Raw genomic sequence first — 24324 nt, 5'->3', positions numbered from 1 at the left:
ACAACAACGGGAGCATAATTAATGAAAATTTGTACAGTTTACCTTATTTTATATATATATGTTATGCTAGGAATTTAGGATCTAAAATGAAAAATGGAAAGGAAAAAGAAAAGACACCAATAAAATCGATTCATTTAAAGAGTAGTTTAACGTGACTGATTGGATCAGAAAGATTCTCCAGTCCGTGACCATTCTCTCTTCATTTTAAGGTCACGCCTAAAAATATTTAGTTTTTTCTTTTTTCTTTCCTACTTCGTCTTCTTTTTCAAGCTTTACATTATGATTTTAATGGCTAAAAAAGGCTAATTATATTTCCTCCTTTTTCTCACTTATTTACCACTCTACACTATTAACTACTATATTCCAAAAACTACGTGTTCATTTCAACTTACTTTCTCATCCATTTTCTCTCACTCACAGTTGCTTTCTTAATGTTTAGCTTTAGCCTCCATGGACGTGGAAACCCAATCACGAATCTCAATTTTTTCCCCTATATATACACCTTTAATCCATTTCCCCTAACCCCACACCAAAAAGCCTCTCAAACATGGCTAAATCCATTCTCTTTCCCCTTCTTTTCATTACGACTACCGTTTTTCTGGGTTTTTTTATTTCGTCGGCGGAATCTCGCCCGCCATTTGCATGCGATCCTAGGAATGGGTTGACGAGGAGTTTGAAGTTTTGCAGGGCGAATTTGCCGATTCACGTGAGGGCCAGGGACTTGATTGGGAGGTTGACGTTGGCGGAGAAGATCCGGCTGTTGGTTAACAATGCGGCGGCGGTGCCGAGGCTGGGGATTCAAGGGTACGAGTGGTGGTCGGAGGCTCTTCACGGCGTTTCCAATGTTGGTCCGGGAACAAAGTTCGGCGGCGCTTTCCCTGGTGCAACCAGCTTCCCTCAAGTCATCACCACCGCTGCTTCTTTCAATGAATCACTATGGGAGCAAATCGGACGGGTAATCAGAATAATATTATCTTATGTTGTGGATATATTAAATTTTTATCAATCTTAATCAGCCTTAGCACTGCATGGATGGAAGGTTTAAACAGGTATACAGTGAAGTAAAAATATAAAACAATTAATTATATAAAATTTGACTGTTTTATTTGTTTAAAGCCTTGTGAATGGGGCATTGATTTGACCACAAATTGGCGAAAAGCGTCGATGGAGAGTTGGGTAAACTCTATGGCATTGCTTGAATATCAAAAAGCAAAAGAATTTCATACGTGTATGACTCTAGTGAATCATCTTTTTTTTTTTTTATTTGGTTTCTTAATTGTGTCAACATAAACAGTAACCACGTGAAATTTCTATGTCTTCAACATTCTCTCTCCTTGTCTGCTTTTAAATGATGCTCAAATTTCTGTCTTCATCATTCTTATTATGTTAATGAAACATCAAAATCAGTTTATAAGGGAGAATCATCTTTTTCCTCTCCTAACTTAAAAATTATTTAAATTTTTTTCTATTTTAACCCTTTTAACATGCAAATCACTTAAATTGAATAGAAAAATTAGTATTTGTTAATATTACTAGCGTGAGTACGCCACGTAAGCAATGAAATTTATTTTTATACTTTTCTTTAAATAATTTTTGAAAATTTTAAATCTAATCTTTACATGGTAATCTACGTATATGTCACCTATTTTCCATCTATTTTAGGATGACTTGACAAACAATGCAAGTTTAAAAATTAATGGAAGTAAAAAAAAAAAATAGAGGACCAAAATGATTTTTTTATAAAGTTGAAGGGCCTTGTCTATAATTAAATATTTAAATATAATTATAATAAATAAATAAAAACAAATACATTTAACTACTTAAATTAGCCGAACAGTTGGAGTCTTGGAGATTAGCTGATTAGTGACCACATGCACTGGAATATGAACTAATTTACGTATTTATCTTGGCTACGGCGACCATAGGGTTCCATTCAATGAAAAAAAATCCATACCTACATAACTTTTATTTCATTTAAAGATTAATTTAATTGATGCGAGTTAGTATTTGCTAAAGAAATATGTTATTTAATGTAACTCGAAGAAAAAACAAAAAAATTCACTTATTTACTCCTGTCATGGGAATATGTTGGGAGTATAAAGACCAAATAAATATGTTGTAAATCATAGAATATTAAACTGTTGGGATATGGATTGCAGGTGGTGTCAGACGAAGCAAGAGCAATGTACAATGGAGGAATGGCAGGTTTGACATACTGGAGCCCCAATGTTAACATATTCCGAGACCCACGGTGGGGCCGAGGCCAAGAGACTCCTGGTGAAGACCCTGTTTTAGCAGGCAAATACGCCGCCAACTACGTCCGTGGCCTCCAGAGTACGACGGGGATCCGCCTTAAGGTCGCTGCCTGCTGCAAACATTACACCGCATATGATCTTGATAATTGGAATGGTGTGGACCGATACCATTTCAATGCCAGGGTAAGAATCCCAAGTTGCCAACTTGTTTTCTACCTATTTGTAAAGCAATTAATAGCTTAAATTATTTGCTGCACAGGTAGCCATTTTAATATTGTTTTTTTCTCTTCAGAATAATTTACTCAACCAGGGAAAATTCCAAAGTTATGGCCAAAACTGACAACTTGCAATGCCCATATCTCTGTTATAGCCTTGAAAATGACTGCTGTATAGCTTTGGACGGATCTTATATATATATAAATAGCTGCTAGCTCGATTTAGGCATTGAATCTGGACCATTCAATTAGCCTAATCTGACCGTCTAATAAGTTCAATGATTTACTTTGAACACAGGTTTAGCAGTTAGATTAGCTACGAGACTCCTAAAAATAGGGCCGTTGTGATCTCACTTTCAAATACCCTCTTGGGTAAAATAGATCAAGGTTATTTTGGGTCCAAATTTAAGGGTTTTAATTGATTGCAGGTTAGCAAGCAAGACCTGGCTGATACATATGATGTGCCATTCAAGTCTTGTGTGGTGGAAGGGAAAGTTGCAAGTGTAATGTGTTCTTACAATCAAGTTAATGGCAAGCCCACTTGTGCTGACCCTGATCTACTCAAGGGTACAATCCGAGGTCAATGGGGCCTTAGTGGGTGTGTTACTATCAACTTAATAAACACATGAGAAAATATAAGAATATGATATGAATATGGTTTTCTTTTTTGGATTTGGTTTCTGATTGTTAGTGCTTGGATCAACTAGGTATATTGTATCAGATTGTGATTCAGTTGGGGTAATGTATGATACTCAACATTTCACGGCTACTCCAGAAGAGTCTGCTGCAGCTGCCATTAAAGCAGGTCAGTACTTAACTTCAACGTTTGACCCTATTTTGAACTGTTGGCATTGTTATTGAGCTTGGGCTTGACCATTTGATTCTGTAGGTTTGGATTTGGATTGTGGACCATTTTTGGCAATCCACACAGACTTGGCAGTGAGGAGGGGGTTGTTAGCTGAGGCTGATGTTGACTTGGCTCTAGCCAACACCATAACAATCCAAATGAGACTTGGCATGTTTGATGGCGAGCCATCAGCCCAACCATATGGGAACTTGGGCCCAAGAGATGTGTGCACTCCGGCTCATCAACAACTTGCTCTCGAGGCTGCCAGACAAGGCATAGTTTTGCTAAAGAACTCTGGTTCTCTGCCATTGTCCACTGCACGCCACCGCACTGTTGCTGTTATTGGGCCCAACTCTGATGTCACTGTAACAATGATAGGAAATTATGCAGGTACCAGTCTCATTTTTGATTCATTTGCTTCATTCTCAGTGAAAGCTAAGTTTATGAAAATACGATGGTTCCCTTTGTTTCTTTGATGCAGGAGTGGCATGTGGTTACACGAGTCCATTGCAAGGTATTTCAAGATATGCAAGGACCATTCATCAGGCAGGGTGTTCAGATGTTGCTTGCGGCACAAACAATCTGTTTGGAGCGGCGGAGGTTGCAGCCCACGAGGCAGATGCAACCGTACTCGTAATGGGGCTTGACCAATCTATAGAAGCAGAATTCAGGGACAGGGTAGGGCTGCTCTTGCCTGGACGCCAGCAAGAGCTTGTTTCCCGAGTGGCTCGAGCTTCTAGAGGTCCAACCGTGCTGGTCTTGATGTCAGGTGGTCCTATCGATGTCTCATTCGCTAAGAATGATCCTCGAGTTAGTGCCATTATATGGGCTGGTTATCCAGGCCAAGCTGGAGGAACTGCAATTGCGGATGTTTTATTCGGAACAACCAATCCAGGTAATCTTTCGTTTCGGGATTTCATCACATTAAGGACATTTTAAACATCAAACCTCCCACTTTCCAAGCTAATTTTGACGTAAAATAACAGGAGGGAAGCTGCCAATGACATGGTATCCTCAAGATTATGTAGCTAAAGTCCCAATGACAAACATGGGAATGAGGCCATCAAGAGGCTACCCTGGAAGAACCTACAGATTCTATAAAGGTCCAGTAGTGTTCCCTTTCGGACATGGCCTGAGTTATACAAGTTTTAAACACTCTTTAGCCTTAGCTCCAACTGATCTCTCAGTACTTCTTGACACCAATCTTTTTGCCACCAAAAACTACTCAACATTGTCAAGCAATGCCATAAGGGTGAAACATGCCAAATGTGATTCACTTTCCTCCCTTTTTCACATTGACGTTGAAAACACTGGCAATATGGATGGAACTCACACATTGCTTGTTTTCTCCACGCCACCTGCTGGACAAAAATGGTCTCCGAACAAGCAATTGATAGGTTTCCATAGGGTTCACGTCGTCGCCGGGTCTAAACAACGCGTTAAGATCAATATTCATGCCTGCAAACACCTTAGCGTTGTCGATGAATTTGGTATTCGAAGAATTCCAATGGGTTCACATAGTTTACACATTGGTGATCTCAAGCATTCTATTTCTCTCCAAGCAAATTTGGAGGGCATCAAGGTCTAAATGCTCAACAGAGTTAAAAGAACAATATAAAAAAAAGATCCATACTAATAACAAAGTTAATTTTTATTAATCTTAAGCTTTCTAAAGAAATCTCTCCCAAATAAAATGAGAAAAAAAACCTCAAAAGTTTGGGAGAGTTTGAAATACCACTACACTTCCAAAGGGAAGAAAGTGGTCATAAATTGTTAAAAGTTCCTTAGTACGTAGTGTTTGGATTTTAGTGATTCTTGTAAAATTGGTATTGAGTCCCCAATTTACTTTGTTTACAAAAACAAAATTGATTGAAAATTTGAAACAGATTTGGTGAATGAATAATAGGAACTTGTATTTTTAGGGTTTGGGGTTTTATTGCTTGCTTTAAACTTTGTAAATCTTCGGATTCAAAACTCTGAAGAGTTATTGTTCAAAGAAATACATGAGATTTTTAAGGTAAAATTTGCTATATGCTATTTGTCAATGTTGAATTTGTTTATGTATTTCGTTACATTGAATGTAGCATTATATATTTTTAATAAAATAGTGTAATTGATAATATATATAATTTGAATTAATATAATATAAAAATAAAAATTTTAAGAAATATATAAGACTTAATATAATATTTGGTACTTGAATTAATATATTTTTTGTAATTTGGTATCTAAGTTTTTGGTCCAATTTAGCACCTAAACTTGGAATTTTTCTAATTTAGTACCTAAACTTTTTTGTCCAATTTGGTACCTAAACTTATCAAATGTTATACAAATTACTCCAATAAACTAATTAATAGTGTTATTTTTATGAGGTAATAAAACAATCAATGTATGACCGACATCTAGCATATGGTATGAAATTTCTTTTTATATTTTAAATGTTGAATTAATTTTAGTTTAATTTAATTTTAAATTTAACATAATGAATTTTTTTTTTGGATTTTTAGAACTTTTGTTTTTTGTTTCTTCAATATTCTTTAAAGCACAATTTTTTTAACTTAGATTTCCTCTAATCCTAATGATATATTTTTTAACTTAGATTTCCTCTAATCCTAATAAATATAATCATTCTTGTTATTAAATTCACGTCATCTCACACGTCGGTTATACATTAGCTATTCGTGTCTCCTTATAGAAAAACTTAATACCATTAGTATTTTGTTTGGGTGTAATTAATATTTAACATTTGATAAGTTTATGTATCAAATTGGAGGAAAAAACTTAAGTACAAAATTAGGAAAAAGTGTTAAGTTCAAGTGCCAATTTTGACCAAAAAATATTTAGGTGTCAAATCAAGAAAAAGTTTCATGTTCAAGTATCAAATTCAAAAAAAAAAAAACTCAAGTACCAAATTTTAAAAAAAGTGTCAAGTTTAGATACCAAAATTTATATTAAGACTATATAAAAATATTACAATTGAAAAATTAAGCAAAATTAATATTTTATTTCTTTAAATTATTATTTTATGCAATCAATAAGGTATATTCATTTTATGGTCCATAGGTTAATTTATAAATTTACTCAAGTTTGTATAAAATTAAAAATATCAATCTAATTTTAACTTTCATCTCTTTACTTTATGAAAATTAAAATGTTAGTCCTCTACTTCAATTTATCATAATTTGATCATTGCACTTTATAGGATTGAAAAGTTAATTCAGTTGTTGATAAAACACATGAGTTTAAATGATTAATTTTTACTAACTTGTAGCATATAAATTCTTGAATTATTGATCTCCATTGTAAATCAATTGTTGAATTACTAATTTCAAGGTCAATGAGTTGGTTACAAGATGTGCCGGTGTTACTCAATTGAATTAATTTATCATTTTTCATAAAATATAAGGATTAAATTTTGATAAATTAAAGTAGAAAAATTAATTTTTTAATTTTCATAAAGTAAAGGGATGAGTTCCAAATTAGAAAAAAAAATCATTAGTTTTTCAATTTAAGTATCAAACTCACTGGGGACTTGATTATCAAACTTTTCTTAAATTTCATTATTTCACCAATCTCACACGTGCAAATAAAGAAGAAGGTGTCGGTACAAGTGAGAGTTTCGTATGGGCCATTAGATATTGATATATTAGCAGTATATACAAACCATAGATCTTCAAATATCACTTTTATAATTACCTAAATTATGAATTAAAAAGGAAAAAGATTAAATACATATTTTTTCAATTAATGAAGAATCCAAACATACCTTTCTTCTTTTGATTCTGTGCTTTGTAGTGGACAATTTTTTTTCTTTGTTGTATAGGTATTATTGTGCATGTAGGAAAGCGTTAGAGAGAGACTATACATAGTTCTAGGCATTATATAAAAAATATAATAAAATTTTATAATAAAATTAATATTAAAAGATTATTTTAATTTCTATTTTATTATTTTGCCAAACTTAAAAATATATATTAATTAATTTTTTATCATAAAATATCGAGAAGGAAGATAATAAAATTTGAATATAAACTTCTGAATGTCAACTACCCTTAAATGAAATATGTATAATTTTTAAAGCTATTTAGGGATTAAAATTTCATTAAGAGTATAAAATACACATAACCATATATATATATATATATATATATATATATATATATATTATCATACTAAATTTTACTTAAGAAAATTTGAAAAAGGAGAGAATTTCTGGTATGAGTAAGATATATAAATATATACTTATTATTGATATTCTTATCTCACATTCTCACTCAACGCTTCCCTCCTTTCTCCTCTTTCTTTCTATCTTTTTTTTTTTTTTTTTGCTCTTTGCTCTTTGTATTATCTCTTTCTTTTTCTTCTCCAAGGTAATGCTAAAGATTCCTCCTCCACTTCCTCCTCCTCCGTTGCCGACGCCGCAGTTTCTAGTTGTCTTGTTTTTCAATATATATATATACACAATACGAGCATGTTTGTATTGTTTTTAAGGATTTTGTTGGGTTTTTTTATCATTATGTTAATAACAATGATATTTGAATGGTTTTAACAGGAGAAACTTAACAATGGCAGACTGCAAACATGGTGATGAAGAGTTCGACACCCAAGCCAATGAGGTAATAACATCTATACAGTACAAGCATTTTAATTAATAAGGTTAATATTAATATAGTAATAATAAACAAAATGAAAAATAATCTACACCGTTAATTGTTTCTAAAGCTTTCTTTACTTAATGATTGATTAAGTCCACGTTTGAGGGCTCACATGCAAATGGGTGTAGTCTAACCTAATTTATTTAACTCTAAACTCATTGATTATTATTGGGATTTTAGTTACCATATTTCTGAAAACAATTTCTTTAATTGCATTTAATTTCAAAAAATGAGACAGAAGATTTTTATTTCCTCTTTTGCGTGATTTATGGTGTTAAAAGTGATTCCATGTGAACAACTTTAGGATAGTAGCTATGTAGGGTCCCTTAAATCAACGGTTATCACGATGACACGACAAGTTGTATACGTTTGTGATGGGATAGTGGTGAAATAATAGTTTGTATTTCTTAGACATTCTTTTTGAAATGTCGGCAGTGTTGGGTTGTACCTACAACAGTACTCTATTTAAAAAAAAAAAAAAGGTTCTCACTTCAATAAATTCGATTAGAAAATATATTATTTGTAATTATAATTAAAATATAAAATACAGGAAACAGTAAAGGCCAAAAAATATGGAGGACTGGCGCCAAAGAAGAAACCCTTAATCTCAAAGGTAAATAAATATTTAGATTAAAATAAATTGAATTATGTTTGATTGATGTGATGAACTAACAAAACAAAACAAAACAATATATTAAATGAATGTAGGACCATGAACGTGCTTTCTTTGATTCAGCAGATTGGGCATTATGCAAGGTAATATTCGGGACATTTTTATAAATCCAATAAATTAGATATTTGTGTAGAGACAAGACAATACTTGATTAACTTGTCTTAACAAATTCATGACATAAAGAAGAAGGGTCCCATGGTGCACTGGAAACCAGAGGCTCAATCTGCTTTGGGCCAAACACCAAAAGAAACATTATTTGTTGGTTTATTAACATCTTACATCACTCCAGTTTCATATAAATCACAGTTTTTGTATTAAACAGCAAGGTGCAGGAGTTAATCAAAAATCAACTGTGGCAATCGAGACTCTCAGACCAAAGCTTCAGGTGTGATATAATATCATATATCAAAATTTTATGTTATTGATTGCTTATAATGATTTATAAAATGATATGTTGTGAGTGTAGAGAACACCGCATCAACAATTACCACCCAGGAGACCTACATGTACATCTGGTCGAGATAACATGGTGAGTTAATCAAAGATGATGTTAGTGTATTTGTTGGAATGAATTAAAATTTGGGTTTGTTGCAGGGGCAGTAGATTTGATGAATTGGTGTGAGAATTTGATGAAGGTGATGAAAATGGGACGCGTTATATATATATATATATATGTTAATTACTTATCATTTAGTGTGTGTTTGTTGAGTAGATAATCTGCACACTTACCTATTATCATTTATCAATCATTGCTGGCCTTGGAATGTGTTTATCTTCTTCAGTTTATACCCCACTTTGCTTAATCTTTTTGTCTTTTTTTATACTTTGAAAGTAAATATGCTGACGTAATCATTTCAATTTTTTTTATCTAGGGACGCTCAAATTATAAAATTCCTCGAATTTCGGCTCCACCTTATAATTTGATTTTTTTATTTTATTTTAAAATTCATGTGAGTTTTAAATTAAATTTTTTTCGAAATATCTATTTTTAATTTTAGAACTATTTTTATATATTATAATTAGAATTGTTAAACTTTTATAATACTTTATAATATTTTTACTATTTTTTATTATATATTTTAGTTATTTTTATAAAATTGAGTGGTGGAGGGGCAAACAAAAGCCGCCCACACAATTTTCTTCTCAAACAAATCAGTGAACTCTGTACTTCACCTAGTCTCCAAATTTGGTGCATTGATATATAACACAACCACTTAAACTACACACTCTCCATTTGGGTTGTGTGTAGATTTAGCTTAAATTTGTTATCTAATTATTATTTTAATATTTAAAGTTCCTTTTTGTTTAATAATTAAAGTTGCAAAATGTTGACTACATATTTGTTATAAAAGTTAATATTTAAAATACTAGCAAGTTATTTTTTATTTTACAAGTAGTTTAAAAAATTATCATGTGTTTTTAAATATTTATTTATTTTAATATTTTACTATACCCTTATAAGACACTTATCAATCCTTTAATTCTACTTATGGAGTCTAAACACTCCACTAATAGTATACCAAATATTTTCTCTTATTACAAAAGAACTAACATGGCTTGTTGGTCCCACTAAGGATTTATATTGTAAAATAATTTTTAAAAATAAAATAGAAAGATTAAAAATTTAGAAATAATTTCACAAATTTTTTCCTAAATTTTAAATATTATAAAAATATATATTTGAAAATTATAATAATGTAGGTAACCCCATATCCGACCTAAATATTATGATTAGATTATAAATGTTACATTGCTAAATTGAAACTTGACCACTTGTTTTCGAAACAAATATTATTGGTCACAAAAACATGTGATAACGTCTTGAAATATTTACTTACAAAACTAATTTAATAAAACAATTTCGCCTTAGTTACTTGTTTCGTAAAACACTTTATACCAAATAAATCTTTGTAGCGGCAAATCTCTTAGAGTTGTTTAACTTTGAAAAACATTTATTTGATTCGTTTCGTCCAAATTCATTCCAATTAAAAAAAAAAACTTATTGACTAACTACAAACATTTAACCAATTTCAAACCAAAGTTAATGTCCGAAAATTAAAATAGTTCGGCACTCCAGTCCATAAAATCCAAAACATAAGTTTCTGAAAGAATTAAAAACAATGAACCGAGCTGAACTCTTAAACGCTGCCAAATCCTAAGTCTGAGAATCACCTAAAAAATATTAAATAGACAAAGTGATCTAAAGCCTAGTGTGTGCCTTGGCCTACGAGTACAAATCACATGAAAACATGCTTATATGCATATATTAGAACAGACAAATCAACAATCTCACATGTGTAGATGCACATATTAGAACAAAATTAATCCTACCCCCATTCGCTACACACCGTTCCATCCAACCAATCACACCAAATAGGCTACAAGAATCCATCCAACCATCACACCGGAATGTGGTCATATGCCAGTTAGAAAGTTTGCAGCTGTGCTGCCAAAATACACATATATTGTGAAAATATTGCCAGAGTTGCAGTAAATTTACCAGAATATGTGTTGCGGATATATTACCAGAATTGTAATAAAACTGCCAGAAACGTACTTCCTCCATCGCATATCCATATCTCACCCCAATGCATGTAGAAAAATCATATCACATGTTCATGCATATAATTTTATCATGATAAAAGAATTCATATTAAAACAGATGCATGTCTTACGTACATACTAGATACAGAGAAAAACATAACATAGTTTACTCAGAATTTACTAATTGGAACATATTAAAACTAACGTATGTACTATTTCATAGATTACAAGGTTTTGTATGCTTAAAGATTGTTTGTATTTCATATTTTAGAATCAAACACTCCTGTGTCCCTCTCGGCTGTGTGGCGTCGATTAGCTGATTCAATTTTCATGTATTTTTAAGATTTTCATGATTTTCTCTTTTTTTTTTCGAGTAAGAATCACATACAAACATGTGGGGTTAGAACACACACTTGAATGCTTCTAACACGTCACAACACACGATTACCATAACGAAACCATTAACATTACATGCATTACAACAATTAAAACATTCAGCCCTTAAAACTAAACCAACACCAGCCTCTAAATTAAGACATCGATCACTTACCCTGAAAAGCAGCGAACAATCAACACCTAATTCACCGGAGGATTAGGTATTTCACGCTCCTCACCTATCAGAGATATCACACAATCAAAACCACGCCGAGAAAACTAAATAATCAGAACAAAAGAAAAAGAAACGTACGAAAAATCCCCCATAGCAAATTATGAAACTTAAATCAAAATTCTTACCATACACAGTCAAAATTGTTCAAAATCAAGTTATGACACGGATCAACACAGAGAAAAATTGATATAGGGATGGTGATGATAAAAAAAAGGTTGCTACCCAAACGAAAATAATAGTACAAGAAGAGAATAAAAAAAAAGGCAATAAAAGAAGAAATCAATGATTGGTTGTAAGATTATATATAAAAAAAAGGTTAAAAGCAAAAGGGAAAGAAGAAAAAAAAAGAAAAGAAAAGAAATCAAAGGAGCGACAGAAATTCATAATAGCAAAAATGGAAGAAAATAGAAATTTGAGGAGAGTAGGAGAAGGGACGACAGATTGAGGGAAGCGAGAACAATAATTGGCAATAAAGAGAATTAGCAAAAATTCAATAGTCAAAATGAAAAAAAAATGAATAATGAAGAGTATGGAAGGAGTAGAAGAGTTGGTTGGTCAACAAAGGAGGAATTTTAGGGATTTTTCCCAAAAATTCTATTTAAAATAAAAATATATAATAATAAAAATTTAACTAAACAAAATTTATCAAATTTAATATAGAGAAATAGAAATTAATTTTGTTTTTAGGCACCACGTGATTCAAAAATGGGACTTCTAGGTAAGTTTAAACTGTACCACTGAACCAAAAAATTCACTCTTGATAGAAATCTTACAAAAATTAAAGATAACCCTTATGAACCAAGTCAAACATAGTTTCAAAATTCATGGAAAAATTTCAAAGAGAAGGGAATCGAACAGAAGACCTAAAGCTTACATCCAAGGCATTTAACCACAGAAACAAATCAAATTACTTGGCAAAATTTAACAATTCAAAATTTTAAAAAATTGGGGCGTTACAACTCCTCTCTTTTTAAAGAAATTTCATCCTCGAAATTTACCTGATTAAAAAAAAATGAGGATACTACTGACAGATTGAATCTTCTGACTCCTAAGTCGCTTTCTCAGTACCATGATTCTGCCACAAAACCTTAACTAAATGAATATTTTTCCTCCACGAAACTTTCACCTCACGATCCAAAATTTGAACCCGCTCTTCCTTAAAAGATAAATCTGACCTTAACTTGATTTCCTCAGCTGGAATCATATGACCTTAACTTCTGCAATGAGTAATCAGTTTGAACTGGAATGAAATGAGTAGACTTGGTCAAACGATCCACAATGACCCAGATGAAATCCTTTTTAGTGGTTGTCAAGGGCAACCCACAGACAAAATCCTTAGTTACCCATTCTCACTTCCATCTTGGAATCTTGACTAGTTGGCATGTAAGACACCGAGATACATAATCTATCACATCATGCTTCAAACCGGGCTACTAATACATCTCTTAAAGATCATGGTACATTTTATTACCGTCGGGATGCATAGCATAAGGACTACTATGTGCTTCCCGTAGAATAGATTGCCGCAGCTCTTTAGCATTAGGCAAATAGACTCGACCCCAAAAACACAGAATACCCTTACTAATGATCAAAAAATTTGAAGTCTTACCCTTCTTAACCTACTGAACTCGAAGTACTAATGACATATCCAAAAGCTGATTGTCCCGAATCTCACTAATCCAAGTCGGCTGAACTTACAAGCTAACAACCCACCACCCTGAAACAGAATTAGGCAAGCAAAGATCGCCCTCAATTCAGACATAGACTTCCGACTAAGAGCATTGGCCACAAAATTGACCTTACCAGGATGATACTCTATAGTGCAGTCATAGTTCTTAAGCAACTCTGTAACATCCCAAACCCGACCTAGATGTTATAGCCGAATCTGGTGACGTCACAAGGTAGGATTTTTTAAAATAGAGTCATTTCGTCAAATCATTCCAGTTTTAAAACTCATATTCATTTATATCTATTTTCGAAAGCGTTTGTTTAATTTATTTATTTGCCCAAATGAAAGTACAGTGAAAGTCATAAAACGTTTAATTTGGTAATCCCGTTTGTATTTTCAAAAAACCGTTATTTTAGTAAAATCCATCACAAATAAGTAGTCAAGTCAAAACCAAATCCCAAAGTAAAATCAAACAGTTCGGAGAGTCCATAAATTACAAAACTCCAAAAATAGCCTTTAAAAACATAATCATTAACCGTTTATAAACTCGTGTTCACCAATATGCTCCGTCGCAACGATCCGCCCAAGTTTACGAATTACCTGAACGGAACAAACAAACAGATGTGAGTTTTCGTAAACTCAATGTGTAACCCAGCAGAAATAGACATACAATTTATACAGAAATCAATATAAATAGTCAAATACAGATTCGAACTCATGTCCATTTCAGGTACGGATAACATATACAAATATGCAAATCAGATAAACAAAATCCTACCCCCATCCTCTACGTACCAACTCCGACCATCCTATCACACCATGTGGGGTTAAAATCACCCACCCAACCTTACACACTGCATCATGCCATTATGACACATATCAGATAAAGTGCAGCCAAGCTGCCAGAATATAGGCGATAAACGTCATACGGAACACTTCTTCCACATATATAACTCTCGCCCCAAAACAATACAGAATACAGATACAAATACATAGATAACATGCTTATCATGTTTGTGTACATATATCAGACATACATATAGCAAAATAATTAGACATGCATAACAATTTCCTTCTCAGAGCATATTGTCAGAATAACAGATCACATAATCTAGGGTTTAGTTAGCCCTTACCGACCCTACGGTAGGCCTAGAGTCAATCGGAATGACCCGTGTGACCTTACGAAAAATTTCAAAAATATGGGCCTATATGGTTGTGTGGGCCCACGCGCCCAACTTGGCCTAGCTCGTATGGCTCACACGGTCACGCTCAAGCTACTACACGGTCGTGTCTTATACACGGCCAAGTCTTCATCGATCACACGGCTGTGTCTCACAGACAGCCAACCACACGGGCGACCATACGCCTATATGGCATCGACAGAACAATTTTTTGGCTTTTGCCGAAGTTTGATTTTCAGCCTTTCGATTACACACCTGGTACGATTCTGGTGTGAAAACACTCCCGAGACACACAGTACCTAAAATTGACAAACCAACTCACAAAATCAGTCTTAATCCCCAGTTAAACCGAAACAAAGAAATCGACAGTGAAGAATAATCAAGCGTTCGACACAAACCCAATTTCTCGAGCGATTTCTACAATGATTCCGTGACAGAAAAACCCCGTCCTACTCGATTTACTACTGGCAAAACAGAGAATGAGGTTCCAAATGATAATTTGACAATCAAAACTACCAAGCACTAGAATCCCACCTACTAATAACTGAGGGAAAATGAAGAAGCAAGTTCCAAATATTTGACAACTGATCGAACACAAGTGAGGGAAGTAGCAAAAGAATAGAAAAACAAAGGAATAGTGGGAAGCAAAACAAAAATGGGCGTCAGTTTTGTTTTCTGGAAAAAGAGGAAAATTTGAAACTAAAAGAATAAAAATAAAAATAAAATTAACAGATAACCCCCAAATCCTTCAGATTACTTCCCAATAATCCACTAACAACGAACCTCTCAGAATCCAACTCCACGAAGACTCTTTCAGAGAACCGAGTAAAAATAATACCCATACTCTCGTAGGGATTTGTGCACAAGATCTCTAACACACTAGCTCCCTTACCACTCGAACTAATAGACTCATTCTAATTTTGATTAACAAACAATTTTATATAAGCCCACCCAATAAGGGTAAGACTTGGATAAAAAATAACAAAATTTGCTAACATGGGACTTAAACCCAAGACCTCTTACACGCACTCAGAACACTTAACCACTGAAGTAGATATACAATTGTGTCAAATTTCTATAGAAATAGAAATAAATTATTTAGGGCATTACAACTCTACTCCCTAAAAAGAAATTTCAACCTCAAAATTTACCTGATTAGAAAATATGAGGATACTGCTAACGCATCGAGTCCTTAGGTTCTCATGTAGCTTCCTCAGTCCCATGATTTCACCACAGAACCTTTACCAACAGAATGAATTTCCTCCTCAGAACCTTAATATCACGATCCAGAATATGAACTGGCTCCTCCTCAAAAGTCAAATCTGGTCTAACCTCGATCTCCTCAACTGAGACAATGTGAGATGGGTCAGACCGATACTGCCTCAACATTGAGACGTGAAATGCATCGTGAATATGGTCTAACTATGGAGGTAGCTCCAACTGATAAGTTATCGGTCCCACATGTTTTAGAATCTGATACAGCCCAATGAACCTAGGGTTCAACTTGCCCTTACGACCGAATCTCAGAACTTTTTTCCATGGAGAAACTTTAAAATACACGAAGTCCCCCACAGAGTACTCAATATCTCGCCTCTTTAGATTTGCATAAGATTTCTGTCTATCAAAAGTTGTCTTTAGACAATCCGGAATCAGCCTAACCTTATCTGCGATCTTAGGAACTAACTCAGGACCTAAAACCCGACGCTCACCCAACTCAGGCCAACATAGTAGAGTATGACACTTACGACCATACAAAGCCTTGTAAGGTGCCATCTGAATGCTAGATTGGAAACTGTTATTGTAGGCGAATTTAGCTAGCAATAGATAATCCTCACAACTACATCGAAAATCAATCACACAACCCCGAAGCATATCCTCTAGTATCTAAATCACCCTCTCACATTTTCCATCGGTCTGACAATGGAACGCAATATAGAAGTCCAATCTCGAACCCAGAGCCTTATGCAATTTCTTTCAAAACTGAGAAGTGAAGCGAGGATCTCTATTAGAAATAATCGAAACAGGAACCCCATGCAGTCTTACAATCTTGGTAATATAGAGCTTCGCTAACTTTTGCAGAGAGTAATCCATCCGAAGCGGAATAAAATTAGCAGACTTGGTCAATCGATCCACGATGACCAAAATAGAATCCTTCTTAGTAGGTGTCAAGGGAAACCCACTAACAAAATCTATCGTTACTCGTTCCCATTTCCATAAGGGAATCTTAACAAGTTGGAGCAAACCCAAATGGAACCGGTGCTCAGCCTTAACTTGCTGGCACGTCAGACAACAAGCAACGAAATCCGTAACCTCACACTTCAAACCCGGCCACCAGTACAACCCACGAAGATCACGATACATCTTATTACCATTAGGATGCATAGCATAAGGGCTATTATGCGTCTCCCTCAGAATTGACTGCCTCAAATCAGAATCATTCGGCACATAGATTTGACCTCGAAAACACAGAACACCATCATTATTCAGCCCAAAATCCAAAGTATTGTCACTCTCAATCTGACGAAACCATAAACTCAGAGACTCATCCTCTAACTGCTTAACCTGAATTTGATCAATCCAAGTCAGCTTAACTTGCAACTCGGCTGACAAACTCTCATCATTAAATAGACTAAGGCGAGCGAACATTGCTCTTAAATCAGTTATCGCTCTACGATTGAGAGCATCGGCTACTACATTAGCCTTACCAGGATGAAACTCTATTGTGCAGTGATAATCTTTGAGCAGCTCAATCCATCGACTCTTCTTAAGATTTAACTCCTTTTGTAATACCTCAATTTTGCCCGGCCCATTGAAAGCCAAGGCATAGTCCAAATTAAAAAATAAATAATAATAAAAGTTTTTAACGGTCCTTTTACAAATGTAAAAAACTAGTGACCCATTTAGCCTAAAATCAACAGACCCGTTACACCTAGCAGGCTCACTGTTACTATCCAAAATCCCAAAGCAATCCCATAGCCCAAACGTACAGACCCAAACCCTCAGAGGCCCAAAATTTAAAAGTATTTGGCTAGGGTTAGAAACCCTAGCCCTCTCTTCGCGCCGCAAGCACACGAGGAGTCATGCTTCTTCAAATATCGTCGTTTCAGCTACCCTTCGTCGACGCCGTGGTTCTGGGCCCCGTGTTATGCCGTAATCAACACGTATCAATTTGCCGAAGATTTCGCCACAAGATCTGCAAAAAGGAAACAAGAGGGAATAGAATCAACAGAATATGGCAATGAAATAAAATAGGGATGTAAATACACTGTAAACAGAGGCTATAAAGCCCAGATCTAAACATTGAAAAGGGGTTTTTTTGGCACGCATGTACAGACAAGAGAAAGAAAATAAAAACTCTCGGCATATTCAAAGGTTTTACTGTCTTCTCCATTATTTCATTCTTTTTTATTTTATATATGCATTTTTAATACAACGAACAACCCAAATACAGATTCCAAAAATAAAAGAAAAGTAGTATACTTTTATTAAGAATTTCATATGCAAAATAAAAGTAGAAGATTTTACCTGTGATTCGCTTGAAAAGGGGAGGAATTTTGAACCTCCGAACACCGCGTACGGTGGTGCGTGAGGCGCGTCTGTGATGACCGCAATAATCGCCACCGAGCTCGAGCCGAGGACGGGGAGGATTTGAGCTTTTTTTTTTATCTGGGTATTAGAAATGAATTAAAAATCAAAATTTAAGCTTATATAGGACCCAGGATCCGACCCGATTTGACCCGGAGGGTCCGCGTGTTTTAAGAAAAGGGGATATTTATCCCTTTAGTCCTTCCGTCTTTTCCTTTTTTTAAATTAAGTTATTGCAATTCTTAATTTTTGCCCACTATTTTTACGTTAGTTTCAATTTATTCCCCGACTCTTTTGAATGCAGAATTAAAACGCTGTCGTTTTGGGAATGGGGTGTTTTGCCCAATGAGTCCTTTTTGTTTTACGGTAGTCTTAATTACGACCTTAATTTAACTTTTTTTTAAAATTCGCCCTGTAATTTTATTAAAATTTTAAATCTAACCCTACATATTTTTTATATATATATATATATTTTTTTTATTTGTGTTTTTTTGCCTTACTTTCATATTATATATTATAAGATTATTTTATTATATATATTATTATTATTTATTATATATTATTTTTCACAAATTATTATTATTATTTTACATCATTATTTTATTATTATATCTTACTGGTATTATATATTTATTAATTATTTATATATATATTGTTCTTACATATTTTCGTTATTTTACATTATATATATTATATTTCTTATATATTTAAATTTCATTTTATCATATAAAATTAATTGTATTTTTATTTTTATTCTATATTACTTTTTTTATATATATATCATATATATCATATATTATTTATGTTTATATTATTCATTATATTATTTAAAATTTAAAATTTGTAAATTAAATTATATTTTTAACTTATATTATGCACGTACTAAATTAATTAATTATTTATTTATTATATATTATTTTAAAATACTATTTTAAAATTTTTATTAAATAGTGTGTCTTTATTTGTATTATATGTATATTTTGTTAACAATAACTTATTTCATTTTTGTATTGCATATATCATGAGTTATATGTTATTATTTGATATTACATTTCATAAACATGCACATTGATATTGTATCATTCTTTTTGTATATCATGCATTATTTAATTATTACTTTGTATGTTTGCACGTTTTGTTTATTCATTCTCAATACATGCCATATATATATATGTATATCATCGTATGCATATTATTAATATTTGCTATATATATATTACTTTTATATGTATGTATCTAATGCACAATTTTATATTATTGCCATCATTACATTTAAATGCATGCATTATTTACCTGCTACGATAATATGCTACTATGCATGATTTATAATATAATATAATTCCCCACACATCATTTTATAAAAAAAAGGGCTCCAAAGTTTTCAAAAATATAAAAAGGCAATGCTTGATGTTTGGAAATTTCGAGAAAGTAAGTGCCCTAACTTATTGGGTTGCAACTTTTCTCGTTGAGTTCGAATAGTCAAGTACCCTTCTAAGTTTTTTAAGATTTTCAAAATACGAGCAACTGTCTTGGAATTTCAAAGCGTTGTGTCCTAACTTATTGGATGTGGCGATTTGTCGTTTCGAGATAAGGATTTCCAAAAGGTTAACTTAGTGTCAATGTTTTGATACGAGTGAACCCAAATTTTCAAAATCAAAGTATTTTAAAGAGGATTATATCTTAAAATTTTTTAAATTTCCGACATTAAAGACATTTGATAATCAATTAGGTACCAATTTTTGGGCGTTACGAGGGTGCTAATCCTTCCTCGTACGTAACCGACTCCCGAACCCATTCTTTTATTTCGTGGACCAAAACTAATGATTTTAAAACAAAATGTTTTAAAGGTGATCCAATCACACCTAAAAAGATTGGTGGCGACTCCCGTTTTCATTTTTCTTAAAGTCGATTCCCATTTTCCAAAACTCGATTTGAAAATGGTTTCGACACCTTTGGGTAATGAGATACTTGAGACTCTTGTAATCAGTGTAGATAATTCACCTCTCACCATACAGGCAGTACCTCCAAATTTTCAATGCAAAAACTACTGCAGCCAACTCAAGATCATGTATCTTAAGCTGACGGGACGCATAAGACACAACTTTTCCATCTTGCATCAATACACATCACAAGTCAACGTGTGACGTATCACTATGACCATAATTTTTTTTTACCAGATTCAGGTTGTATCAGAACAGGAGCCTGAGTAAAAACAGACTTGAGCTTCTCTAAGTTCGATTGTTGCAAATCAGTCCAGACAAAAGGAACACCCTTACGCAGAAGCTTAGTCAAAGGAGCTGCAATCAAAGAGAACCCTTCGACAAACCACCGATAATAACCCGCAAGACCCCAAAAATTACGAATTTTAAATACGTTCTTAGGTTGTTTCCAATAAGCACAACCTCAATCTTCCTCAGATTAACATAGACCCCCTCAACAAAAACCATGTGCATTGAAAAAGTTACCTCTTGCAACCAGAACTCACATTTGCTCAACTTAGTGTAGAGCTGTTTCTCTTGGAGTATCTAAAGCACTATTCTAAGATGCTCATCATGCTCATCCTCGGTCTTGGAGTAAACCAAAATATCATTAATGAAAATCAAGATAAACTGATCCAGATATGGCTGAAAGACTCGGTTCATCAGATCTATGAATGCAGCTGGAGCATTTGTCAGACCAAAAGGCATAACTAGGAACTCGTAGTGTCTATAATGAGTTCTAAATGCAGTCTTATGAACACCAACTTCCTTAACTCTAAGTTGATGATACCCAAAATGGAGATCAATTCTCGAAAACACTGAAGCCTCTCAGAACTGATCAAATAGATTGTTGATCCTCGGAAGTGGATACTTATTATAGTCAATCCACATCCTCATAGTCCCATCATTCTTCTTTACAAATAGAAAATTGGTGCCCTCCACGGAGACACACTAAGGCGAATGAAACCACGATCCATAAGTTTTGTAAGCTCCTTCGGTGCCATTCGGTAGGGAGCGATGGGCACCGGAGTTGTACCCGGTAAAAGCTCAATGTTGAACTCAACTTCTTGATTCAGAGGTAAACCTAGTAATTCCTTAGGAAAGACATCTGGAAAGCCCCTCGCTATTTCGATACCCCTGGTAGAAGAGTCTTTAGAAGCAGAAACACTAACGTAAGCCAGATACGCCTCACACCCTTTCTAAACCAGTTTTTCAGCCACAAGAGCAGATATCACATTGGATAAATAATCTCGACGCTCACCAATCACAACCACCTCCTTATTTTCCTTAGTCCTCAGAACGACACTTTTAGACGTGCCATCCAAACTGACTCGTTGCTCACCCAACCAATCCATACCCAGAATTAAGTCGAACTCCCTAAACAGAAGCTCCATCAGATTTGCCAAAAAAATCCCTTGCACCATTAGCGAAACACTCCTATAAAGTTTATTAACTCTAACAGACTGCCCCAACAGACTTAGTACAGTAACCTCACTAGAAGCGCTCTTAACATAAATCCTTAAATTTTTAGAAACAGAACTAGCTACATTAGAGTGTGTAAAACCTATATCTATCAGATTAGTATAAGGTACATTAAAAATAAAGAACGTACAGGTAATAACATTAGTAGCATCTCCATCCTCTCAGTTTCGAGCAACATAAACCAATATAGGCTGCCTCGCCTCTATCTGACTAGTACCCCTACCTGGTGCTTTCTGCCCTCGGTCCATACCATTACCACCTCTAGCTGATCCATGACCTCTAGGTGGCTACTGAACTACCCTCTGAGGTTGTAAAGAACTCGATCCTGAAGCTTGCATCCGATCGACCTGCTGTGGACACTCTTGAATCCGATGCTCTAATGACCCACACCTAAGACAAGCCCCTAACCTCCTCCAGCACTCGTCCGGATGGTGCTTACCACAATCTCTAAACTGTTGTATCCCAGTAAGAGCAACAGGAACTCCCACTATAACCGACACATCAGGTCTAGCCTTTTTCTTAGGCCTCTGAACAGAACTAGAGGGCGCTGACTCCCTCTTATTCTTACCTCTCTTACGGTCCTTATTTTGGCTCTCCACATGCTTAACCTCTTCGGTGATCTTCGTCTTATCAACCAGAACTGTGGACTATCGCTCCCTTTGTAGAGCAATTAGAACCCTTAAACTATCCCTCAAACCATCCTCAAAACAGACACACTTCTCATGCTCAGATGTCACCATGCCTCGTGTGTAGCGGCTCAACCTCAAGAACTCAGCCTCATATTCAGCCATTGATCTATCATATTGTGTGAGGTTTATGAACTCATGCCTACGACCATCTACATAGCTCGCCTCCACGTACTTACCCTGGAAGGTGGTTTTAAAGAAATTCCACTTCAAACGATCAGGCTTAGTACCCTCTTCAACCATTAACCACCACTGATATGCCTCATCGTGAAGTAAAGAGACTACACCCTTCAGTTTCTACTCGAGAGTACAGTCTAAATCATTCATGATCCTCTTGGTGACCTCTAACCAATACTCGGCGCTAGTAGGGGTGACTCTAGTGACACTCCTAAACAGCGCAGCATCATTGGACCGGAGTCGTTCAGTTACCGACCCTTGAACCCTAGATCCAGAATGGGGTCTAGCGACCTTCTCCAATATCCTTAACATGGCTTTAGACAGAGTGTCCTGCCTAGTTGAATGGCTTTGAGACCCAGTCTCAGTAATAGGCAAAACTGGCGTCTCACTCGTATCTAAATTAGGCATATTGCCCAGAAAAGAAGACTTAGCTCAAGCCCCCTACGGCCTCTACCATGGCCAAAAATACAACGTCCGCGAGTTCTATGTGCGCTCATTCTAAATTTCAAATTTTATCTACATTATCAAGTTTTATGCATTAGTTCCAATTTTTTATCAAGAGATTTTATGCAAGAATTATCAGAAGTTCAGAGATGTTTTCAGAGGTTTCAATCTCTAGCTATTACATTATAGTTTTAGAAAGTGCTAGCTACAGTGTTTTCAGAATAAACTACAGGATCTGCGCCGTAGACTCGATATACCACATACCTTCTCAAATTATTCAAACTGTTTGGAAACCAATTTTTTTAAACAAAATTTTGGAACCCAAAATTCACAGCTTGTGTTTTGCAACTTGACTCTGTTACCACTAAATGTAACACCTCAAATCCGACCTAGACGTTATGACCCAATCCGGTGATGTCACAAGCTAAGGTTTTTGAAAACGGAGTCGTTTCGTCAAATCATTCCAGTTTCAAAACTCATATTCATTTATATCTATTTTTGAAAGCGTTTGTTTAATTTATTTATTTGCCCAAAAGAAAGTACAGTAGAAGTCATAAAAAGTTTAATTTGGTAATTCGTTCATATTTTCAGAAAACTGTTGTTTTAGTAAAATCCATCGCAAATAAATAGTCAAGTCAAAACCAAATCCCAAAGTAAAATCAAACAGCCCGGAGAGTCCATAAATTATAAAAATCCATAAATAACCCTTAAAAATCAATTTAGAAACATAATCATTAACCGTTTATAAACTTGTGGTCACCAAGATACTCCGTCGTAATGATCTGCCTAAGTCTGTGGATTACCTAAACAGAACAAACAAATAGATATGGGTTTTCGTAAACTCAATATGTAACCCAACGAAAATAGACATACAATTTATACAGAAATCAATATAAATAGTCAGATACAGATTCGAACTCATGTCCATTTCAAGTATGGATAATAGATACAGATATGTAGATCTGATAAATAGAATCCTACCCCCATCATCTACACAACAACTCCGACCATCCTATCACACTATGTGGGTTTAAAAACACCTACCCAGCCCTACACACCGTATCGTGCCGTTATGACACATATAAGATAAAGTGCAGCTAAGCTGCCAGAATATAGGCGGTGAATGCCATATAAAACACGTCCTCCACATATATAACTCCTGGCCCAAAACAGATACAGAATATAGATACAAATACAGATATAACATGCTTATCCTGTTTGTGTATAGATATCAGACATACATCTAGCAGAATAATTAGACATGCATAACAATGTCCTTTTTAGAGCATACTATTAGAATAACAGATCACATAATCTAGGGT

General features: G+C 34.4%; 2 protein-coding genes and 1 long non-coding RNA gene across 3 annotated transcripts; 2 read left to right on the top strand and 1 right to left on the bottom strand.

The window, feature by feature from the left end:
- Positions 1-408: 408 nt before the first annotated feature.
- On the top strand, positions 409-5340 carry LOC108489337 (beta-D-xylosidase 1-like). Its single transcript, XM_017793810.2, has 7 exons — positions 409-955; positions 2160-2438; positions 2899-3068; positions 3178-3275; positions 3360-3707; positions 3799-4212; positions 4304-5340. Exons 1-7 carry the CDS (start codon positions 548-550, stop codon positions 4903-4905), a joined length of 2319 nt encoding a protein of 772 aa, XP_017649299.1. The 5' UTR covers positions 409-547; the 3' UTR covers positions 4906-5340.
- Positions 5341-7484: 2144 nt separating this feature from the next.
- LOC108488670 (uncharacterized) lies at positions 7485-9409 on the top strand. Its single transcript, XM_053020555.1, has 7 exons — positions 7485-7532; positions 7870-7933; positions 8523-8585; positions 8681-8728; positions 8968-9030; positions 9112-9174; positions 9240-9409. The coding sequence occupies exons 2-7, from the start codon at positions 7883-7885 to the stop codon at positions 9246-9248; spliced, it is 297 nt and encodes a 98-aa protein (XP_052876515.1). The 5' UTR covers positions 7485-7532; positions 7870-7882; the 3' UTR covers positions 9249-9409.
- A 1255-nt stretch (positions 9410-10664) lies between these two features.
- LOC108488907 (uncharacterized) lies at positions 10665-12364 on the bottom strand. Its single transcript, XR_008272738.1, has 2 exons — positions 11925-12364; positions 10665-11803 (listed from the first exon to the last, which is right to left on the bottom strand). It is a non-coding gene; the product is annotated as an uncharacterized LOC108488907 (long non-coding RNA).
- Between the last annotated feature and the right edge of the window lie 11960 nt (positions 12365-24324).

The sequence above is a fragment of the Gossypium arboreum genome, chromosome 10, assembly GCF_025698485.1.
Source record: "Gossypium arboreum isolate Shixiya-1 chromosome 10, ASM2569848v2, whole genome shotgun sequence".
NCBI classification, from domain to species: Eukaryota; Viridiplantae; Streptophyta; class Magnoliopsida; order Malvales; family Malvaceae; genus Gossypium; species Gossypium arboreum.
This window is presented reverse-complemented; position numbering and strand designations above follow the sequence as displayed.

Excerpts from the sequence above, each read along its gene's own strand:
- LOC108488670 (XM_053020555.1), top strand. The coding sequence starts at position 7,883 with ATGGCAGACTGCAAACATGGTGATGAAGAGTTCGACACCCAAGCCAAT. Across the intron at positions 7,934-8,522 it reads TCGACACCCAAGCCAATGAG|GAAACAGTAAAGGCCAAAAA; the intron begins GTAATAACATCT and ends TATAAAATACAG. Across the intron at positions 8,729-8,967 it reads CAGATTGGGCATTATGCAAG|CAAGGTGCAGGAGTTAATCA; the intron begins GTAATATTCGGG and ends TGTATTAAACAG.
- LOC108489337 (XM_017793810.2), top strand. The coding sequence starts at position 548 with ATGGCTAAATCCATTCTCTTTCCCCTTCTTTTCATTACGACTACCGTT. Across the intron at positions 956-2,159 it reads TATGGGAGCAAATCGGACGG|GTGGTGTCAGACGAAGCAAG; the intron begins GTAATCAGAATA and ends TATGGATTGCAG. Across the intron at positions 2,439-2,898 it reads GATACCATTTCAATGCCAGG|GTTAGCAAGCAAGACCTGGC; the intron begins GTAAGAATCCCA and ends AATTGATTGCAG.